The 24,559-nt window shown below is 45.3% G+C and overlaps 1 protein-coding gene across 1 annotated transcript in view; it reads right to left on the reverse strand.

The window, feature by feature from the left end:
- Nucleotides 1-24,559, reverse strand: part of LOC125460785 (protein-methionine sulfoxide oxidase mical3a-like) — a 374,391-nt gene that overhangs the window by 54,820 nt on the left and 295,012 nt on the right. Inside the window, exons 36-38 of the mRNA XM_059652260.1 lie at nt 20,911-20,999; nt 17,104-19,084; nt 16,585-16,679 (exon numbers count right to left, since the gene is read on the reverse strand). Of these exons, the coding sequence (XP_059508243.1) occupies nt 16,585-16,679; nt 17,104-19,084; nt 20,911-20,999 (2,165 nt within the window). The remainder of the gene's footprint in view (nt 1-16,584; nt 16,680-17,103; nt 19,085-20,910; nt 21,000-24,559) is intronic.

Consider the following 24,559-nt stretch of genomic DNA (forward strand, 5'->3'; position numbering starts at 1 on the left):
ACCGCTTTGCAGAACACCTACACTCGGTTCGCACTAAACAACTGCGCCTCCCAGTCATGAACCATTTCAACTCCCCCTCCCATTCCGCAGACAACATGTCCATCCTGGGCCTTCTGCAGTGCCACAACGATGCCACCCGAATGTTGCAGTAACAGCAACTCATATTCCGCTTGGGAACACTGCAGACCAACGGTATCAATGTGAACTTCATATGCTTCAAAATCTCCCCTGCCCCTACAGCATCTCAAAACTAGCCCAGTTCGTCTCCGCCTCCATAACCTGAACTTCCTCCCAGCTAACCCCTCCTCCCACCTCAAGCCCAATCCCCATCTCCTACCTACTAACCTCATCCCGCCCCCTTGATCTGACTGTCCTCCCTGGACTGACCTATCTCCTCCCTAACTCTCCAGCTACACTCACTTTTACTGGCTCCATCCCTGCCTCTTTGACCTGTCTGTCTCCTCTCTGCCTATCTTCTCCTCTATCCATCTTCTATCTGCCTCACCTTTTCTCTATTTATTTCAGAACCCCCTTTCTCTCCCCCATTTCTGAAGGTGGTCTCAGCCCAAAACGTCAGCCTTCCTGCTCTTCTGATGCTACTTGGCCTGCTGTGTTCATCCAGCTCAGCACCTTGTTATCTCAGATTCTCCAGCATCTGCAGTTCTTCCTATCTCCAAGACAGAAATCACCCAGTTTCTGGAGACTAATGACATCAGGGTATAGGGATAGTACAGGAAAGTGACACTGAAAAGGCAATCAGCCACAATCACGTTGAATGTTGGAGCAGGCTGAACCATCTCAATGGTCTGTTCTTGTTTCTAAACATCTGCCACTGCTTCTGTACTGTGTTATCTGCTTAACAGATTTTCCAATACAATATGGGCAACTCTGTTGTCACTCTCTCTAATGTTAAACTTTGTCTTGTTATGACTGTTCTTGTTCTTCAAAATATCTTTACTATCAGGTCAGTAATTACTTCTGTCCAAATGGTGGGTCCCTTAATCAGAAACGGAGCTCCTGTGAATGAGGGACACTTCTCAAAACTCCAGGTAAACCTGACACAATGTACCAGGTGAGCTCACAGCATGTGCAATGACTGCTGGTTACTGGTTTAATACCCAGTAGAGTGGCATGTAGATAAAATCCACCTCCACAAGGGTCTGAAATTCCACCCCATGTGTATGTATTGTTTATCATATTGTATCCAGTTATTTCAAACATCATGCCCCTCCTGTTTTCACAAAGGCTGAGAGTATTCTAACAGTCTTCAGTTCAAAAACAAAAACAGAAATTGCTGGAAAAACTCAACAGGTCTGGTAACATCTGTGGACAGAATGCAGAAACAATATTTTGGGATAACAAGGTGTAGAGCTAAATGAACACAGCAGGCCAAGCAGCATCAGAGGAGCAGGAAAGCTGACATTTTGGGCATAGACCCTTCTTCAGAATATTTTGGGTTCAGTGACCCTTCTTCTGAGCTGCAATGTTAACCCAGCTTTCACTCCTCAGATGCTGCCAGACCTGCTGAATTTTTACAGCAATTTCTGTTTTTGTTTTTGAACTGAAGACTCTGTTAGAATACTCTCAGCCTTTGTGAAAACATATTTTCCCTATTGGTAGACTATAATGTTTGTATATTCTGTCCTACCTGGTCACAGTCTGGAGAATATTCACTGTGGCAGTAACCTGCACAATTGCCTCATCTTTTTTAACTAAACTTCCTCAATTTCTCCTCATTTGCAGACCCCGACAATTTAGTTTGGCCCCCTGATGGTTGGCTGGGCTGGAAGCTTAGCGAGACTGATGCTTCCGTCTTTGAGGAGGCAGTGACAAGAGTCACAAAGGACTTTTAGAAGTACCCCAGAGAAACACAGACAGAAGCTGTAGACTTATTGAAGTAGGAGTCAAGGCTGGAAGAATGACAGATGAGCAGAGGGGTGACCGAGCACTGATGACTTGGACTAGGGGTTTGGACAAGTAGAACGCCTGAAATAGAAGATTGGTTTTTTTTTGAAAACACTCATGGGATATGGACATCACTACCCATCCCTAGTTGCCCTTGAGAAGATAGTGGTCAGCTGCCTTCTTAAACCCCTGTAGTCCACCTGCAACTGACAGAGTCCGGAAAACTGTACACAGTTCCCTTTGTTGCTCTGGATGCCCTCTGGTTACTTGCTTTTGCTTTTTACGAAAGTGAGAAACAGAATCAAACACATCACTAGGCAGCCGGAGGAGAGTAGACGGTGAAGAGATTATCACAAATTAAAGCAGGGACAGTGATAGCCAGGTTAAACAATCTGTGGGGCACAAAGAGGACTGACAATCCAAGCTAATTTGTTATGTTATTTACAATCCATAACCAGCTGGGATTTTGTGGAGACACAGTGGGGAACATAGAACTGCTTACAGAGTTCCAAACACTGCAACTCCCCAAACAGTCTCAGGCTGAGAGTGGGACAGGGTCCAGCACAACTTGAACCTGAAACCTGTATAGTCAGCTATGAAGAGGCACAACATCTCCTTTTGTACCAAAATACAGCAGCCCAAATCCCCAGTACACTGTCTCCTGTTGCTCAGTACACAAGTACACTGTCTCCTGTTCCCCAATACCCGAGTATGCTGCCTTGAGTTCCCCCATATCCCCATACGCTGCCTCCTGTCCTCCCATACCCCAGTATGCTGCCTCCTGTTCCCCCATACCACAGTACGCTGCCTTCTGTTCCCCCATACCCCAGTAACACTGTCCCCCATTCCCCAGTACTCCAGTAAGATTGTCTCCTTTCCTAAATACCTCACTACACTGTCTGTGTTCCCCAATACACCATTACGCTACTGTCTCCTGTCCCTGGCAATCCAGTACACCGGCTCCCATCCTGACACCCAAGTACACTATTCTTCAATATCCCAGTACACTGACTCCTGTTCCCCAATACCCCAGTACGCTGACTCCTGTACCCTGACTCCTCAGTACACTGAGTCCTGTTCCCTAATGTTCCAATACACTGTCTTGTGTTCCTTGATACTCCAGTACACTGTGTCCGGTTCCCCAATACTGCGTATGTTGTCTCCATTTCCCCGATATCCCTGTAGGCCATCTCTGTCCCCCAATACTCCGGTTTGCTGTCTTCTGTTGCCTGATTCCCCAGTACACTGTCTCCTGCTCCCCAACACACCAGTGCACTGTCTGTTGTTCCCCAATACTATCTCCTGTTCCCTAAATCCCCAGTACACTGCCTCCTGTTGCCCGAATCTCCAATACACTGTCTCCTGTTGCCAATGCCCCAGTACACTGTCTCCTGTTCCCAATGCTCCTGTGCAAAAACAGAAGTTGCTGGGATAGCTCAGTAGGTCTGGCACCATCTATGAAGAAAAAATCAGAGTTAACGTTTCAGGTCCAGTGACCCTATCTCAGAAGACACCTGTTGAGCTTTTCTAGCAACTTCTGTTTTTGTTCCTGATTTACAGCATCTGCAGTTCTTTCGGTTTTTATCCAATGCCATTGAACACTGCCTCCTGTTCCTCGATACCCCTGCACACTTTCTCCTGTTTCCCGATACACACCTGTACACTGTCTTCAATCCCCAATCCCCCAGTTCACATTCTCCTATTGCCCAATATCCCAGTCTACTGGCTCCTGTTCCTCAATATCCCAGTCTACTGGCTCCTGTTTCCCAATTCCTCAGTACGTTGTCTCTTGTTCCCCAATTCCTCAGTACGTTGTCTCCTGTTCCCCAATTCCTCAGTACGCTGTCTCCTGTTCCCTGACACCACAATTCCCCAGTACATTGTCTCGTGTTCCCTGAATCTCCAGTATACTGTCTCCCTTCCCCAAACATCCCAGCACACTGCCTCCTTTCCCCTGAATCCACAATACTGCAGTATACTGTCTCCTGTTCCCCAATACTCCTGTACACTGTCTTGCCTTCCCCGATCCCCCACCACACTGACTCCTGATCCCCAATACCCCGTGTACCGTCTTCTATTCCCCGATACCCCATGTGACATTCTCCGGTTGCCCAATACGTCTGTACACTGACACCTGTTGCCTAATACTCCAATACACTGGCTTCTGTTGCCTGATACCCATGTACACTGACTCCTGTTCCCCCCAACCCCAGTACACAGGTCGCTTGTTCCCCAATACCTCAGTACAGTTTTCTGTTCCCCGAAACCTCAGTACACAGTCTCCTGTTATCTGATATCCTGTGCACTTTCTCCTGTTCCGAACATCCCAATACACTGTATCCTGTCCCCAATGACCACGTACACCGTGTCCTGTCCCCAATGACCACGGACACCGTCTCTTGTCCCAATGATCATGCACACTGTCTCCTGTCCCCAGTGACCACGTACACTGTCTCCTATTCCCATCAACCATGTACACCAACTCATCTGCCGGATAACCATGTACACTGTGTGCTGTTCCCCAATACCCATGTACACTGGTTCCTGTTGCCCAATACCCCTGTACTCTGATACCTGCTGCACAATACCCTTGTACACTGTCTCCTGTTCTCAAGTACCCCAGTACACTGGCTCCAATTCCCCAAACATCCAGTTCATTGTCTCCCATTTCCCAAACACCCAGGACAGTGTGTCGTGTTCCTCAATACCCCAATACTCTGCCTCCTGTTCCCGAAAACCAGACCACACTGTCTCCTGTTTCCTAATGCACATGTACACTGCCTCCTATTGCCTAAAATCAGTGTTGCAAAGTTGTGTACAGTAATCATGAATCGGAAGGCAGGAAGCTGGAATTTGTTTCAAAAAATAATGACAAGGAAGAAGAGTGCATGGTTCCTTTCAGAGGTAAAGCCAATTCGGAAACTGAAACGTATATCAATTGGCTGTGTGATTAGAAACCTTAGGCTTGTTTTGATGTTTTGGCAACTAGCTGGAATCAGCCAACTGTTTTAAACCAAGCACTTGGCAACTGAAAACTAATTGAATTTAAATCTGATGGTTTTGACAACCTCAGACCAATGCTATTGTAAAAAAGTTGATGTCACCCAAGGTATATAAACTTAAACTTAGAATCCCTAGTGTGGAAACAGGCCCTTCGGCCCGGTAAATCCACACCGATTCTCACAGCATCCCACCCAGACCCACTCCACTATAACCCACCTAATCTACAGTTCCCTGAACACTACATGACAATTTAGCATGGCCGAACCACCTAACCTGCACATTCCTGGACTGTGGGAGGAAACCTGAGTACCTGGAGGAAACCCACACAGACACTAAGTTCCTATTATCTCTGGTTTCTCAGCTGCTCTGTTCCCTGCTCAGCAACTGGTGCATTGTAGCTTCTAATGAGTTGCTTGCTTTCGGTTTGTGCAGTCACAAATCCCGATAAGTTGCTACGGAGAGAAAATAAGGAGAGGGTTTTTGAAAATCAGTATGAGAACGAACTGCTAAATGGGAAATAAGCATTTAGCTCTCACAAGAAATTGCCGGGCACACTAAGCAAGCACCATCTTATCCATAAAAGGTACCACTGCACTTTGAGCTAATAGTCCTCACAGAAAATTTCACAGAGAAAACATCTCTTGCAGCCTGATCAACGGAAGAAGGGCATTTATGGCATGAGGTTAGCAGAAGAAGGCGTGTAGACCTTGACAGAGTAAGTTTTAGTTTATTTTTTCATTACGTGAGTTTAAATAAATTGGACTTAGAACATTACAGCACAGTACAGGCCCTTCGGCCCCTGATGTTGTGCCGACCTGCCATACCAATCTGAAGCCCATCTAACCTACACTATTCCATGTACGAACATATGCTTGTCCAATGATGACTTAAATGTACTTAAAGTTGGCGAATCTACTACCGTTGCAGGCAAAGCATTCCATTCCCTTACTACTCTCTGAGTAAAGAAACTACCTCTGACATCTGTCCTATATTTTTCACCCCTCAATTTAAATCTATGCCCCCTCGTGCTCGCTGTCACCATCCTAGGAAAAAGGCTCTCCCTATCCACCCTATCTAACCCTCTGATTATCTTATATGTCTCAATTAAGTCACCTCTCAACATTCTTCTCTCTAATGAAAACAGCCTCAAGTCCCTCACCCTTTCCTCGTAAGACCTTACCGCCATACCAGGCAACATCCTAGTAAATCTCCTCTGCACCCTTTCCAAAGCTTCCACATCCTTCTTATAACGTGGTGACCAGAACTGTACGCAATACTCCAACTGCGGCCGCACCAGAGTTTTGTACAGCTGCAGCATAACCTCTTGGTTCTGGAACTCGATCCCTCTATTAATACAAGCTAAAACACTGTATGCTTTCTTAACAGCCCTGTCAACCTGGATGGCAACTTTCAAGGATCTGTGTACATGGACACCAAGATCTCTCTGCTCATCTACACTACTAAGAATCTTACCATTAGCCCAGTACTTTGCCTTCCGGTTACTCCTACCAAAGTGCATCACCTCACACTTGTCTGCATTAAACTCCATTTGCCACCTCTCAGCCCAGCTCTGCAGCTTATCTACGTCTCTCTGTAACCTACAACATCCTTCCTCACTATCCACAACTCAACCGACCTTAGTGTCGTCTGCAAATTTACTAACCCATCCTTCTACGCCCACATCCAGGTCATTTATAAAAATGACAAACAGCAGTGGACCCAACACCCACCCTTGCGGTACACCACCAGTAACCGGTCTCCAGGATGAACATTTCCCATCAACTACCACCCTCCGTCTTCTTTCAGCAAGCCAATTTCCAATCCAAACTGCTATATCTCCCACAATTCCATTCCTCCGCATTTTGTACAATAGCCTACTTTGGGGAACCTTATCGAACACTTGCTGAAATCCATATACACCACATCAACCGGTTTACTCTCATCCACCTGTTTGGTCCCCTTCTCAAAGATCTCAATAAGGTTTGTGAGGCACGACCTACCCTTCACAAAACCGTGCTGACTATCCCTAATCAAATTATTCTTTTCTAGATGATTATAAATCCTATTCCTTACAACCTTTTCCAACACTTTACCAACAACTGAGGTAAGGCTCACTGGTCTATAATTACCAGGGTTGTCTCTACTCCCCTTCATAAACAGGGGAACCACATTTGCTATCCTCCAGTCTTCTGGCATTATTCCTGTAGACAATGACGAGTTAAAGATCAATGCCATAGGCTTGGCAATCTCCTCCCTAGCTTCCCAGAGGATCCTAGGATAAATCCCATCCGGTCCAGGGGACTTACTATTTTCACACGCTGTAGGATTTCTAATGCCTCTTCCTTGTGAGCCTCAATCCCACCTAGTCTAGTAGCCTGTATCTCAATATTCTCCTCGACAACTTTGTCGTTTTCTAGAGTGAATACTGTCGAAAAAGAGTTGTGTTTGGTGGAATAGCACACCAGTAAACTTTCGTTCCATTAGGAAATAGTTAGTAGTTAAGGCAAATTTTTTCTGTTTGTTAGCAATTCTCTTAATTTGTTCACTATTGGAGTTGAATAAATAAATTGTTATTTACAAAGTGAATATCAAGGATTTTCTTTCATTTAACTTCCCTTTCTCTGTAACAGTTTAACAGATTAGGTGATGTGAGCTTTTCTGGATGTTCTGGGTTTAATTATTAGAAGGGGATCTCTACTCCCACTATAACAGATTGGGGGCTTGTGGTTTGATTTTAAGTATCAGAGGTGTTTGACCTCCCCTTCTTCCGAACAGCTTGGCGATTCAAGTCTGGGATCTGGCTGGTTCGTGTACGGGATCTGAACAGATTTGCACAGATTTAAACAGACCAAGTTGATAGACAGGACTAGTGAGGTGTTTGCAGTGCTGTCAATGGGAAGTGTCAGGAGAATGTGAAGGTGTAAAACAGGCTATTTTGAGTGCCTACAAGTTGACACCACAAGCGTATAGACAAAAGTTCAGAAATATAATGAAGGAACCTGGCCAGGCTTATGTTGAGTTTGAAAAGAATTAAACATAGCAACTTTGATACATAGATGAGAGCATTAAAGATAGAAAGGCATATGAGAATCTTAGAAATAATGGGAACTGCAGATGCTGGAGAATTCCAAGATAATAAAATGTGAGGCTGGATGAACACAGCAGGCCAAGCAGCATCTCAGGAGCACAAAAGCTGACGTTTCGGGCCTAGACCCTTCATCAGAGACGGGGATGGGGAGAGGGAACTGGAATAAATAGGGAGAGAGGGGGAGGCTGACCGAAGATGGAGAGTAAAGAAGATAGGTGGAGAGAGTATAGGTGGGGAGTTGGGAGGGGATAGGTCAGTCCAGGGAAGACGGACAGGTCAAGGAGGTGGGATGAGGTTAGTAGGTAGATGGGGGTGCGGCTTGGGGTGGGAGGAAGGGATGGGTGAGAGGAAGAACCGGTTAGGGAGGCAGAGACAGGTTGGGCTGGTTTTGGGATGCAGTGGGTGGGGGGGAAGAGCTGGGCTGGTTGTGTGGTGCAGTGGGGGGAGGGGACGAACTGGGCTGGTTTAGGGATGCAGTAGGGGAAGGGGAGATTTTGAAACTGGTGAAGTCCACATTGATACCATATGGCTGCAGGGTTCCCAGGCGGAATATGAGTTGCTGTTCCTGCAACCTTCGGGTGGCATCATTGTGGCAGTGCAGGAGGCCCATGATGGACATGTCATCTAGAGAATGGGAGGGGGAGTGGAAATGGTTTGCGACTTGGAGGTGCAGTTGTTTGTTGCGAACTGAGCGGAGGTGTTCTGCAAAGCGGTCCCCAAGCCTCCGCTTGGTTTCCCCAATGTAGAGGAAGCCGCACCGGGTACAGTGGATGCAGTATACCACATTGGCAGACGTGCAGGTGAACCTCTGCTTAATGTGGAATGTCATCTTGGGGCCTGGGATAGGGGTGAGGGAGGAGGTGTGGGGGCAAGTGTAGCATTTCCTGCCGTTGCAGGGGAAGGTGCCAGGTGTGGTGGGGTTGGAGGGCAGTGTGGAGCGAACAAGGGAGTCACGGAGAGAGTGGTCTCTCCGGAAAGCAGGCAGGGGTGGGGATGGAAAAATGTCTTGGGTGGTGGGGTCGGATTGTAAATGGCGGAAGTGTCGGAGGATGATGCGTTGTATCCGGAGGTTGGTAGGGTGGTGTGTGAGAACGAGGGGGATCCTCTTAGGGCGGTTGTGGCGGGGGCGGGTGTGAGGGATGTGTTGCGGGAAATGCGGGAGACGCGGTCAAGGGTGTTCTCAATCACTGTGGGGGGAAGTGATCGAGACAAGTTCTTTAAGGACCGCAACTTTCCCCCCACAGTGATTGAGAACGCCCTTTTTCATTTCCATTTTTCCATCCCCACCGCTGTCTGCTTTCCAGAGAGACCACTCTCTCCGTGACTCCCTTGTTTGCTCCACACTGCCCTCCAACCCCATTACACCCAGCACCTTCCCCTGCAACCGCAGGAAATGCTACACTTGCCCCCACACCTCCTCCCTCACCCCTATCCCAGGCCCCAAGATGACATTCCACATTAAGCAGAGGTTCACCTGCACATCTGCCAATGTGGTATACTGCATGCACTGTACCCGGTGCGGCTTCCTCTACATTGGGGAAACCAAGCGGAGGCTTGGGGACCGCTTTGCAGAACACCTCCGCTCAGTTCGCAACAAACAACTGCACCTCCCAGTCGCAAACCATTTCCACTCCCCCTCCCATTCTCTAGATGACATGTCCATCATGGGCCTCCTGCACTGCCACAATGATGCCACCCGAAGGTTGCAGGAACAGCAACTCATATTCCGCCTGGGAACCCTGCAGCCATATGGTATCAATGTGGACTTCACCAGTTTCAAAATCTCCCCTTCCCCTACTGCATCCCTAAACCAGTCCAGTTCATCCCCTCCCCCCACTGCACCACACAACCAGCCCAGCTCTTCCCCCCCACCCACTGCATCCCAAAACCAGTCCAACCTGTCTCTGCCTCCCTAACCGGTTCTTCCTCTCACCCATCCCTTCCTCCCACCCCAAGCCGCACCCCCATCTACCTACTAACCTCATCCCACCTCCTTGACCCGTCCGTCTTCCCTGGACTGACCTATCCCCTCCGTACCTCCCCACCTATACTCTCTCCACCTATCTTCTTTACTCTCCATCTTCGGTCAGCCTCCCCCTCTCTCCCTATTTATTCCAGTTCCCTCTCCCCATCCCCGTCTCTGATGAAGGGTCTAGGCCCGAAACGTCAGCTTTTGTGCTCCTGAGATGCTGCTTGGCCTGCTGTGTTCATCAGCCTCACATTTTATTATCTGAGAATCTTAGAAAGATTATTCTGCTGGAGGAGTTCAAAAACTCACTTCCAGGAATGATAAGAACTCATGTTGAGGAACAGAAAGTTCAAACAGTGATATATACATTAGTGCACAATGTATATATCGCTGTTTGAACTTTATATATACATTAGTGCACAATTTAAAATTTAGCTTCCAACAGCGATTTCATTGCGTGAGGGATGGTGTTAGGAAAGGGAGGTCGATCCTTTCTGATAATTAAAATTGAAACACAAGCCCCAAATCTGTTATGGCAGAAGTCGAGACAATATAGTGTAGAGCTGGATGAACACGGCAGGTCAAGCAGCATTACAGGAGCAGGAAAGCCGATGTTTTGGGTCGAGACCCTTCAGAAAATTTTTTTTTCTGAAGAAGGGTCTTGACCTGAAATGTCAGCTTTCCTGCTCCGATGCTGCTTGGCCTGCCGTGTTCATCCAGCTTGACACTGTGTTATCTCAGATTCTCCACCACTGGCAGTTCCTACTCTCACTATGGCAGAAGTACAGTACCACTTCTAATAATCAAACCTGGAACACCGAGAGAAGCTTGCCTCACCTCACCAATTTTCCAAATGCTCTCATCTTAAACCCTTGATGACCTAACAATTTCTTCACAATCCAATTGGTTCTAGGTTGTCAAAACCATCAGATTTAAATTTGATAGGACTTCAGTATCTAAGGGCTTGGTTTAAATTAATTGGTTAAATTTGAAAAGACTTGTCTTGCTAAAATGCTGCTTGGCTGTTTGATTTCTCTCGATGCTCTCTGTGCACCTACACTTTAAGAGATCAGATCTCTATTTTAACTCTGCACACTGAAAAAATACCATCTTTTAATGGGCTTTCCCCCCATTTTATAACTTTACACAGACCAACTTCACAACAATAGAAAATGATAAAAAGAGAGATCCTTCAATGAAAAACAAAAAAGTAGATCACACTGTGAACAATTTAACATAGATGCAAAAAGAAACCCAACAAGGTGAAAAAAGGTGAAAGGCCTCAGGTATTTTCACTGTTATGGAGCAGGACATGTAAAATCACAGTGCCAGTGGTTTAAGAAAGGCATTGGGAAAAAGGATGTGGTAAGACAGGATAAACCAGTGGGATTAGTTGAGGTAGTGAAGGAAATCCCAAAAGAAGTCTAGGAGCTGCAGGACAGTGCACACTCTTGTCAGGGGCTGGATAGTGAGATGGTGCCTGGTGTCTACAAAGACTTCACCTCTGTGGGTAAGGTTTACTCAGGAAGAACGGGGGAGAAGGTAAAAAAGTTAAAATGTTGAGACATTATGGGAGCTAAGCAGACTCTCATAATAAGAGATGAAAGTATTTGCACTCTTTCTGAAATCTTACTTGAGAGAGTCGTAACTTGTGGGAAAATGGAGATTTAGCATTCCCATGTGTAACATCAGGTTGGAAAGTCTGATCAAGACTAGGGAAAGAAAGTGGAAGTGACTGAAAGACTGTCTATTCCAGGAATACAGTTTGTTCTTGGAAATGACCTAGCAGGATCAAAGGTGGGAGTGAAGCCCTTGTCGCGGAGAAGCCAAAGGAAAACCAGGGAACTGAGGAGTTAAAAGAAAAATACCATGGAATTTTTCGGACTCTGCGTTAGTAAGATCCCACAGCCATAAGTTACAGCAAAAAGGAAAAAACAAAGGACAGTTGAAGAAGTTGAGGTCCAGTTAGCTGACACCCTGTTTGATGAAATGATAAAGGGAAAACCTGAACAGGTAGAGGATCAGGCAGAGGTGTTTAGTTCTGAATGATTACTGGAATTACAACAAACATTTGAGACAATAAAAAGTTTATATCGTAAAGCTTACCCATAAAAGGAATCAGAATGTATTCCCAAATGTCATTACCTTAAGGATGGAATTCTAAGGTGAAAATGGAGGCTGTGGTAGGTTAGTGCAGAGGAGAAATGGGCGGAAATGCATCAGATTGCATTGCTGGTAGTATACAGGCAGGAAGTATTGCAGGTAGTACATCAATTACCTGAAGGAGGTCATTCAGGGGCGAGGAAGACACAGGCTAAGATACAAAAGCATTTCTATTGGCCTGGATTACATAAAGCTGTGGCTGAATTTTGCCATACCTATCATATGTGTCAAGTACTAGGAAAGCCACAGGCAATGATAAAACCAGCAGTATGATGCTAATTCCCACATTTGAAGAACCTTTCATGCGGTTTATGATTGATTGTGTAGGTGCTCTCCCTAAAACCAAAAGTAGGAACCAGTATATGCTAACCATAAAGGATGTGTCTAGCAGTTTTCCAGAGGCAAATCCATTACGGATTGTTAAGGCAAAAAAGGTTGTTGAGGAGTTGCTTGCTTTCTTTACGCACTATGGCTTACCCAGGGAGATTCAGTCAGACCAAGGGTCTAATCTTACCGCCACACTACTTAAGGTGGTCATGGATGGTTTAGGCAACCAACACTTTAAATGAAGCGTGTACTGTACAGGTGGCATCAGACCCTAAAGATCATGCTGACGGCTTATTGCTAGGATTACCCAAATGATAGGGATAAAGGTATCCCATTTATATTGTTTGCCATTAGAGATGCCCCAAATGAATGGACTCAGTTTACTCTATTTGAATTGATATTCAGACACGAAGTAAGAAGGGCTTTAAGCTTAAGTAAGGAAATATTGATGCGTCTGAAGTCAGAGATCTCACACTTGGATTATGTATCTGAGGTGAGAGAAAGATTGAACAGAGTCAATGAATTGCCTTGACAACATCTGAAGGTGACACAGCATCTAATGAAGCAAGGAACAGATAAGAAATCTAAAATTTCTAATTTGCCCATATCTGGTAAAGATGCCAGATAGGAAAGAACTTTATCAGGAATGTCATGTGAATATGCTGAAACCTTACTATGGCATAGACAGGGAATCAGAGAAACAGGTATTAGTTACTGCCCCTCAGTGAGGAACCAAATTGAAATGATTTGGGTTTTGATGTGCCTCAAAATAAGTCAAATAATGAGTAAGTCCTTGGAGAATGGTTTAGGATAGCGAGCTATCTGTCTCAGGAACAGAGAACTGAATTGCAAGTCTAGGTGCAGCAATATGAAGACATATTTAGGAACAGAATGGGAAGCACTAATATTATAGTACATGACATTGAAGTAGAGAATGCTGTTCTGTTAAAACAACACTTCTACAGACTTAGTCTTCTCAAATCTGTACAGGTACAGAAGGAAGTGCAGGTACAGAAGGAAGTGCAGTTTTGGTTATCACACTGTCAGAAGAACGTGAAAGCTTTAGAGAGAGCACAGAGAAGGTTCACCAGGATGTTGTCCAGTCTTGAGGGCACTGGCAATGAGGAAAAGATAAAAAGACTAGGATTGTTTTCACTAGGAAGACAATGGCTGAGAGGAGCCCTAATAGAGGTCTACAAAATTATGAAAGGCATGGATAAGTTGGAAACTCAGAGGCTTTCTCCAGGGTCATAGTTCCAATTACAAGGGGTCACAGGTTCAAGGCAAGGGAGAGAAAGTTAAAGGGAAATGTGCAAGGGAAGTTTGTCATGCAGAGAGTGGCAGGACAATGGAACATACTGCCAGAAGGGGTAGTGGATGCAGGCATGTTGGCAACATTTAAGAGGCATCTGGATGGTGGCAAGAATAGGGAGGGAATTGAGGGATACTTACCGAATAAGGGCAGAAAGCTTGTTTTTTTAGTTTAGCCACAGCATCTTGATTAGCACAGGCTCAGAGGGCCAAAGGGCTTGTTCCTGTGCTGTAGTTTTATTTTGTTCTTTTGAAGTGGAAGCGATGCTCCAAGAAGACATTATCAAGCCAACTCAAAGAGATTGAAGTTCGCTGATCATATTGGTTCCCAACCCTGATGGTACTCAACGATTCTGAGTGGATTATTTGAAGGTCAATGCCATAAATAAATTGGACTCATACCCAACCGCAAAGCTGGTGGACTGTGCAGAAAAAGTTGGACAAGCTGCTTATATCACAAAGTTAGACTTACTTCGTGGTTACCTTTGTCAGCGACTGTGAAAGAAGTTTCTGCATTTGTAATCCCAAATAGGCTATATCAATTTAAAGTAAAGCCCTTTGGAATGAAGAATGCAACAGCCACATTTCAAAGACTGACGAACATAGTTGTGCCAGGATTGACTAATTGTGCCATCTATATAGATGACTTAGATATCTTTAGCTATTCATAGCAAGATCACATGGTGCATTTGACAGAACTGTTTGACAGTCTATGGGAGACAAACTGGTTACAAATTTAGTGAAAACTGAATTCGCGAAGGTAGAAGTGACATTCTGAGGACACAATTTCAGACACAGAAGAATGGCGGTAAGGAACATGAAAACGAAGGCCGTTAAGGAATTTGGGTTTTGAGGAAGGGTCACCAGAACCGAAATGTTAACTCTGTATTTTCCTCCACAGGTGCTGCCAGACCTGCTGAGCTTTTCCAGCAACTTTGTTTTTGTTCCTGATTTGGCATTCTGAGTTCTCTCAGTTTTTATTAAGAAATTTCCAAGACCATCCTTGAAGAAAGAGGTGCTTCAATTTTTGGGACTGAGCAGATTCTACTGGAAGCATGTACCAAACCTTAGTGGTATGGTGGCTCCGCTGATAAATTTGCTAAAGAAGAACACAAAGTTTCAGTAGACAGAATAATGCCAAGGGACATTTGAGAAATTAAAAGTCGTGTTATCCACTGCACCAGTTTTAGCCACACCAAATTTCTTGAAACCCTTTAAAGTTGCTATTGATGCCAGCGATTTAGGGGTTGGAGCTGTATTGTTGCAGGAGGATGATGTGCAATTGAAAGGCTACTCAGTTATGTTTCAAAGAAACTCACCAGAAAAAAATACTCCACCATTGAAAAAGAGTTACTGAGTTTGGTACTAGCCTTACAGCATTTTAATGTTTATGTTACAACATTTTGGAGACATTTTGTATATAGACCACAAGTTCGCATCTTCTTGGCAAGATTTAAGGACAAGAGTACCAGACTATTTCATAGATTGTACATGTTGTGGGTCATGAAAATGTTATTGCAGATGCGCTATTGCAAGTTTAAAAGAAAATATGTAGATAAGATAGAACTGGCATGGTCCAATGTTAGATATGTATGCAGAATTAGTATGAAAGGTGTAATTTTAGATTACTGATCTATTTATGTCATTATAACGGTGCTAAGAATTTAAAAAGAGCCATCTTTTCATAATTTTCTTAAAGGGGAGGTGTTACTACATTGTGTAGAGTAATCATGAATTGGAAGATAGGAAGGTGGAATTTGCTTGTTTAAGTGGTTTCTTTAAGAGTTAAAGTGCTTTTCTAAGCTTAGAGACCTATACAGTTTGGGGCCTTATGCTTCGATTTTAATTATCAGAGAGGTTCGGCCTCCCCTTCCATAACACCAGTACCCCAGAGTACTGTCTCCCGTTCCCCAAAACCAGTTTACTGTCTCTCGTTCCCTAGTGCCTCAGGACATGGTCTCCCCTTCCCCAACGCCTGGTACACTGGTCTCCGGTTCCCCAACACCCCAGTACACCGTCTCCTGTTCCCCAACACACCAGTACACTGTCTCCCGTCCCCCAACACATCGATACACTGTCTCCCGTTCCCCAACACACCAGTACACTGTCTCTCATTCGTTAACGCTCCTGTAGACTTTCTCGTATTCCCCAATGTATCAGTATACTTTCTCCTGTTCCCCAGTACCCCAGCACACTGTCTCCTGTTTACTACTATACCTGTACGCTGTCTCCTATTCTCCACTAACCCAATAAACTCTGTCTTGTTCCCCACTAGCCAGCACACTTTCTCCTGTTCCCCAGTATACATTCTCCTGTTCCTTAAAATTTGAGTACACCGTTCCCTGTTCCCCAATGCCCATCTGAATTGGATTCTGAACCCCAAAAGGAACTCAAGGGCTCTCCTGTGGCACAGAGAAATTGTCCCTGACCCTGAACTGATAGTACTAGGTCCAAGGCCTACCTGCTCCACAGGTGTGTAATAACATCCCTGAACAGCTTGTTTAGAAAAATATGTTAGCTTAAAAAAAAAATTAACATGCCACCCAATCCTGAATCTTATATGGAGCATAATCCTGATTCTCAACTTGATTCCAATCCTAAACCTGATCCAGAGGCCCAAATCATTCCAGTGCTTGTTCAGCATTTACTGGACTATGATTTATACAATACTGACTAGCCTGGCCCAGCTCAGGATCAGTCCAGCCCTGATTACAAGCCCAGCACTGGCCACACACACACACACACACACACACACACACACACACACACACACACACACACACACACACACACACACACACACACAGACAGACAATACCTCTCGCCTTGACCACTGGGAATTCCTCTCCAATACATCATCGCTTGACAAGTCTGAATCTTCTGATAAGCTCAGATGCTGCCCAAGCTGGAGTCCTACAAACGAAAACGACAGAAACATCAGAGGGTTAGTCTGGGCTGATAGTTAGCTTGGACTGAGCGTCATTTCTGGTCAATGTGTGGGATTGGGTCAGTGTGGGCTGGTTGGGTAGGTGGGGGTCAGTGGGGATCAGTGGGAGTCGGGGGGGGGTCAGTGGGATGGGCGGAATCAGTGGGGTGTCAGTGGCGGGGTCAGTGGAGATCAGTTGGGGGTGTCAGTGGTGATCAGTGGAGCGGTCAGGGCAGTGGTCAGTGAGGGATGAGTGAAGGCACTTCAGTTGGAGTCATTGGGGGGAGTGGGGTCAGCGTGGGTCAATTGGGGCAGGGTAAGTGGAGGCAGGGTCAGGGGTGGGGTCAGTGAGGGGTGAAGTCAGTGGGCATCAGTAGGCTATTTGTGTACTGCAGTGCAGATGCTGCTTACCTGCTGCTGTGTGGAGGATATTCCTTGAGTGTTTGCTGCTGGAATCAATAGTGTTGCTGCTGGACGGTGTACTGGAACATGGTGTCTCCTCCTTCTTCTTCCTGTCCTTTCTGTAACTGGAGAAGACCGATTTCCAGAGAGATTTGGGTTTGGGGAGATCTTCGGCTGGGCCGCTCGCCTTCTGAGATTGCCTACTGTCGCTCTTTGATTTCTTCTCCTTTTTGCTCTTTCGTGGTGAAAATAAAGACGCCCTCTTCTTAATTTTACCAGTGGAGTCCTCCGAAGAGGCGCCAGAACCTTCAACGATGGACTCCTGAATGGCCGTGGAGCTCAGGAACCTGTCTCCCAGCAACTCCTGCTTGTGGCCATTAGTTAACCTGATGCTCGAGGGGAAGGTGGCGTCAGGCCAGGGTGCCTCCTGAGCTCTCGCCTGTCTTTGCCCACTCCTCGCCTGGCCAGGGGAGTCTTCACTCATTTCCATGTCTCTCATCTTCCTCAGCTGCTTCTCCATAGCATCCCGGAGCACCTGGCTCTTTACAGACTTCTCTCGAGCCCTCATTCTTTCCTTGGCTATCTCTTTGGCCTCTGGTGTGATGTATGTCAAGAGTCTCTGTTTTGGAGTTGTTAGCTTTGAGACTGCAGCCTGGGCTAAGTGCAACGGAGAGACTTTCTCCTGTTTGGGCTGGCTGCTTGGGGGTGTACAGAATTGCTCCTGGACGCTGGTATTGGGTGTCCGGTCATCGTACGTATCTTCTACATCATCGGCGAAGGGAATCTCATCAATGCTGTCTGCAAGAGACTTCCTCATACTGTCAGGCTGACTGCCTACTGCTGTGTCATGAGCTGGCCCTAGTTGCTCACGACTGACCAATGCAGGGCTGCTCTTGGTCCCACTCGCCTTCCTCTCCTGGACCTTCCTCCGTCGGAGGGTTGCCGGCTCCTCATCAGCAGGAGGTGGAGGAGGTGGGCTAGACGGTGGAGTTAACATACTGTCCGAGTTGTTCAGGCTCACACTGGCTGCTGTCCTGGTGTTGCTCAAGCTTCCATTCAGACCAAGCCCAGAGGTGCTGCTCAAATTGTGCTGAGCACCATCTGAACTCTTGGGATCCAGCCCAGTAGAGGGGCTTGGGGTGACAGATGCCAGGGGCTGTTCCTCCATACCCGATATACTGGATGTACGAGGTGGACTTGCTGTGTGGCTCCTGTGCTCCTCAAACATCTCGTCTGGTGTGAAAGATTGAGGGGAGGCTGACCCAGTGGTGGACAAGGTGAAACTGGTTTCAGAGCCACTGGTTCGGTCCACAGGGCTGACCCCCAGATTCCTCCTGAGTTCCATACTCCTGAGCCAGAACTCATCAACAGGGTCCTTTTGGGAGAGCTTGTCTCCACCCAGGTCAGCCAGTCTTTCTGTCACCTTGTTGTGTGACTCTGTGCTAAGGGTGACGAGTGGGGTGGAAGTGAGGATACTGCACACAGGCTGAGTTTTCACTGGTGACTGAACTTTAATGGGAATTGTCACTTCAGAACAGGTTAGTGGATGGCAGCAGATAACTGATGGGGCAGTACCAGGGCTCTGTGGCAGAGAGGTAACAGGTGATGGGGCAATGCTGGGGCTCTGTGCCAAAGAGATAACAGGGGATAGGGCACTGCTGGGGCTCTGTGCCAGAGGACAAGGATGGGATGGGGTAGTGCCAGGGTTCTTCGCCAAGGGGGTATGAGGGGATGGCCCACTGCCTGGACTCTGTGCCTGAGGGGTAGGATGAGGTGGGGCAGTGCCAGAGCTCTGTGCCAGAGAAGAAACAGTGGGCTGAGACTTCACTGGTGAACAAGGTGATGGGGTTTCTGTGTAGCATAGAGGTTGTGATTGTACGGGAGGATGGTCTAATAGGGGGGTGCTCACTTCCTGCGATGATGTCATTCTCCTGTCAAAGTCGAGTGGTGTCACAATGGGAACTCTGGGAGACTGGAGGTCAAACTGCTGCTGAAGAGGTGAGGAGAACAAGCATTTCAATTGGAAATACACAGGACAACGATGTACATACAATCACAGTCATAGTACACCAACAGGTGCACAGGCTACAGAGTAAACCCGAAACGTCAGCTTTTGTGCTCCTGAGATGCTGCTTGGCCTGCTGTGTTCATCCAGCTTCACACTTTATTATCTACAGAGTAAACCTAAGCATAGTTCTGTCTACACTGTCCTGATCAAATGCTCTGAGGGCATGGACAGAATGGGTTTAGACACAGAGAAAAGCTCTCTCTACCATTATCTGCAACATATGTTCCCAACAGATGTGTAGAATTGGATTAGATACAGGTTTCTGCTTCCTCTACACTGTTCCCATCAAACACTCCTATGACAGGAACAGCTTGGGGTTAGATACAAAGTAAAGCTCCTGTTACTCTTTTAAATGCAAAGTAAAGCTCTATCTGTGTTGACCCTATCAAACACTCTAAGGACAGGTACAGCAAAGGGTTAGATACAGAGCAAAAACCACTCTGCACTTTTCAACTAGAAGTAAATAGAATGGCAAGTTCCCCCTACTCTTTCAATCTGAAAGTAAGCTGAAAATATGCTCTTCTTGAGATTGTCCCAATCAAACATTTCCAGGACAGGGACAACACAAGGTTAGACACAGCGTAACATTCGTTCCACTCTCTTCCTCTACACTTTCAAACCAAAGGTAAAGGTCTCCACATTGACCCCACCAAATATTCTCAGGACAGGTACAGCATAGGGTTAGATACACAGTAAAGCTCCCTTGACTCTTATTGAAAGTAAACTGAAAAAGAAGTTTTCTCTGCTCTTTTAAACTGAATGTGAATCTCCCGTAATCTTTTAAACTGAAAGTAAAACTTGATCCACATAATTTCCATTAAACACTCCCAGGAGAGGTATAGAATGGGGTTAGATACAGACTAACGCTCCCTCTACACTGTCCCCATCAGTCTCTCAGGATAGGATTAACATTGAGTTACATACAGAATGAAATTCTCTCTAGACGTTTAAAGTGAAAGTAAGGCTACCTCTACACTGTCCCTACCAAACATTCCCTGGACAGGGATAGCATGGAGTTAGATGCAGAGTAAAACTTCCTTGATACTGTTCCAATCAAACATTCCCAGGGCAGTGACAGCATGGGGTTGGGTGCAGAATAAAGCTTCTTCTACTCTCCTTCTACTCTTTTAAACGGAAAGTAAAGCTTTCTCTAGTTAGATACAGAGCAAAGCTTCCTCGATACCGGCCCCACCAAACACTGCCAGGGGTTTATAGTAAGGGGTTAGGCAGAAAACAAAAATTCTCTCTACTCTTTCAAATTGAAAGTAAAGTCAAAGTAAACGTCCCTGTACTCTAATAAACCAACATCAAACTTCCTGGACTGACCTATCCCCTCCCTACCGCCCCACCTACACTCTCTCCACCTATCTTCTTTACTCTCCATCTTCGGTCCGCCTCCCCCTCTCTCCCTATTTATTCCAGTTCCCTCTCCGATGAAGGGTCTAGGCCCGAAACGTCAGCTTTTGTGCTCCTGAGATGCTGCTTGGCCTGCTGTGTTCATCCAGCCTCACATTTTATTATCTCAAACTTCCTCTACACTGTTCCCATCAAACACTCCCAGGACAGGGATAACACTGGTTCTGACACTCAGTCTTATTTTAAGAATGTGTTTTACCTCTCGAAATGTCCCCTGCTCACTGTTGGGTTCAGAGGTGAGGAATAGACTATTGAAGGATAAGTATATAAAGATTCAGAGTAGCCAGGCCAGTTTGGAAGGGAAAGAGTGAATCTGGATCTGTTCATCGTACCTCAGGCTGACTTTTCTGTGTCCTGTCAGACAATAATTGAAGATCCAAACTGCTCACTGAGTGCACTCCCTGTGCTGGTTTGAATCCACCTGTAAATATCAGACACATCAACTTAGACTGAAATTGGGATTTTTAAGGGATTCAATGAACCCTGAGGACATGTCCAGAGGAGCTTCAAGAGACCTTGCAGGGTTTTATAATGAGATCACAGTAGGTATTGAAATTTCAGAGGAGACTGAGAAAGTCTTGCACAAACCTGCAGAGATTGTGGATGGATTTGGTGAGATATTAGAGATTGATGAGATTTCAGTGAAGGCCATAAGAAAAGGAATAGGAGTAGGCCATTTGGCCCTTCAACCCTGTTCTGCCATTCAATAGGATCATGGCTGATCTGACATTCCTCAAGTCCAATATCCTGTCCTTTCCCCGTTATGCTTGATTCCGTTAATGAACAAGAATCCAACTATCTCCATGTTAAATATACACGAGTACTCTGCCACCACAGCTCTCTAATGCGAACAGTTCCGAAGACACTCAACCCTCAAAGAAGAAATTCCTCCTCATCACAGTCTTATATTGACACTCCTTTATTCTGAGATTATGCCCTCTGATTCTGAGACTATGCCCTCTGATTCTAGACATTCACATGAGGGGAACCATCTCTCAGCATTGACCCAGTCAAGCCCTTCAAGAATCCTATATGTTTCAATGAGATCACCTCTCATTCTTATAAACTCCAACCTGTTTAGCCTTTATTCTTAAAATATTATCCCCATAGCAGGGATCATCCTAGTGAACCTTGTCTGAAATGCATTCAATGAAATGACACCTTTCCATACATAAGGGGATGAAAACTGCTCATAGTACTTCAGATGTGATCTCATCAGCAACTTGTACACTTACTTTAAGACTTCTGTATTCCTCTATTCCAACTTTGGAAATCAGGGCTAATATTCCATTAGCATTCCTGATTATCCTGCTGCATCTGTGCGCTAGCTTTCTGTGTTTCACATACAAGTACCTCCGAGTCCTTTTGTGTTGCAGTTTTCTGCAATATTTCTTCATTTAAATAATACTTTGATCTCCCTTCCAAAATGAACAACTTCATATTTTCCCACATTATACTCCATTTGCCAACTTTTTGCCCACTTACTTAACCTACCAATATCTCTGTGTAATCTGTTTGTATCCTTCCTGTTGTTTCCTGTCCATTAACCAATTCTCTATCTACAATAATATCTAATGTCCAACAATAATGGCTCTTGTGATTTAACCTTTTGTGAGGTACTATGTTGAATACCTTTTGGAAGTCAAAATACAACATATCTACTGATCCACCCTAGTCGAAACTTCTTCAACAAACTCTAAATGTATTATTCAGACATGATTTCCCATTCATAAAGTATTCTGAACTTTCAGGTGTCAAAGAGAATGTGGAAAATTTTGGTGAGCTTCAAAGGGTTTGAAGTGATTGCGGAGTAGTCTGCTGAGATTTGAGGGACATATTGATATTTCGGAGGGTTCTGACATTCTTTCCTGAATGGGCTTGATAAGAAATTGGAGCATTTGGATATGACTGATAAGCAGTTTGAAATTCCAGTGATTTTTAATAAATTCTGACAAGAACCTTGTGGAGTTGATAAGATCCTTAAAATATCTGACTTCTTCACATGCACAAGGGCACCTTCACAGGTGAAGCTCTTAGCAGCCTACCCAAGTTTATCATAGAAACAAAATAGCCAGATCCTGGAAATCTGAAATAACATTAAAAAAATTCTGGAAATAAGAAACATCGGTGGAGACACAAACAGAAATAATCTTTCATTTGGTGATACTGTCTGAAGTAACCGGTGGTGGGTGTTATCACCTCCAGTTACGCTTACCTTTATGTGGGATATCATAAATTGGTTTTAGCACAGACAAAGGCGTTTCAGCCCATTAAATAGTTGCTAGTCATGTCTTGCTGCAGTCCTACTCAGGCCCATACCCTCCCCTCTTTTTCTAGTTCTTTAATGACTTTTTTTCTAACTCATTCTGAATCACAACATTTTATCAACTATATTTTCAACTTCCAATCTTCTCTCAACTTCACCTGATCCACGTCTGACTTTTTCTCTTTCCTTCCTGGACTACTGTATCCATTTCGGAGACTAGACTTTCAACCAATTTCTCCCATATTGCTGGCGTGTCTTCCTTTAACTTCAACTTGCTTCACAAGAGCCTCAACGTTCTTTCAACTTTTTGTGATTCCATTTCTCAGTCATTTCCCACCACACCTTCAGAGGAATTTCTGCCGAGGGTTTTCATGTGACTGAATCCTGATCGACCGATTTTCATGGAGCAGGAGGGACAGTGTGTCCCAGACACCTTGAGGGTCAGTGTGTCCCTGTTTGTGGGATGAAGTTTACCAGACATCCCAATCTCTGGTGCACAATGCAGAGTCTCACCATTTATTGATACAAAAGATTTGTTCATGTTGATGAAGACAGCCTTGCTTTATGCCTTATCTTCACCTCAGACCTTGAGAAGACATTTCTGGTCTGAAACACTCATTCTGTTTCTGTCTCTCCATCAATGCTGGATGAACTGTGGACTGTTAGCAGCCTTTTCTATTTTAACTCTCAGAACCTATTCCGGTGTCAGGTTTGGTAGAAAACACTTGCTTTTACTAAATAACAAAGGTAAAAGGCACTATTTTGAATCTGGACCCAATCTTCAATCTTTCGCAACTAAATAATCCATTCTCCACGATTACATTCTGGTTTAACTATAATGCAGGTCTTGAGTGACTTGGAACAGGAATTCAAACAACAAGTCCTATTATCCGATCATCAAGGTCCCTGACACAACCTTCACAACAATAAACTGCATGCCATCTGTATCCAGCCCTCAGAAAGTTCCTTACAATGTGCTTTTCCCAATTAGCCTCCATTACACAAACAAATTCAAATCACAGAATTCCCTCCTCTCCTAGTGCCAGTCTCTCACGGTGTCCTGCCTGCACTTAGTGATTATCATGTGTGTCTGACTGCTTTGACTTGCTGCCCCCCAGTGTCATGGATCTGAATGCATCAGCACTGTCCTTACTCCTTTGCATCTTATTCAGAGACACATCCCTAACTTGCACTTACAACAGGCCAGTAAGTGCAGGGACGTGGGACAAAGAAGAGACTGAGATATGCATAGCACAGAGTAAGAGCAGGCAGAGGGAAGTTGCAGGAATTAGAGGGACTGGAGTACTGGAGTGTATTTAGTTCAATGGAAGAGGTATAACAGCTAAGACAGATGAACTAAGAGCATGGATTACTGCTTGGAATTATGATGATATTGCCAAAATGGAGACATGGTTAAAGATGGGGCAGGATTGGCAGCTTGACATTCCTGGATATCGGAATAGAAATGGAAACAAAAGGGGTGGGAGAGTTGCAGTGCTGATTAGGGAACACATCACAGCTGTGTTGATGGAGGACACATCGGAGGAATCTTGCAGTGAGGCATTATGGGTGGAACTGAGGAATAGGAAGGACGAAATCACAATGTTGGGAGTTTTCAACAGACCTCCCAACAGCCCAAGAGACAGAGGAGCAGATACTAGAAAGTTGTGAAAAAAGCAACACATGAACACGTGGCTGCAGGGATGGTGCAGGAG

The sequence above is a fragment of the Stegostoma tigrinum genome, chromosome 18 (genome assembly GCF_030684315.1).
Source record: "Stegostoma tigrinum isolate sSteTig4 chromosome 18, sSteTig4.hap1, whole genome shotgun sequence".
NCBI classification, from domain to species: domain Eukaryota; kingdom Metazoa; phylum Chordata; class Chondrichthyes; order Orectolobiformes; family Stegostomatidae; genus Stegostoma; species Stegostoma tigrinum.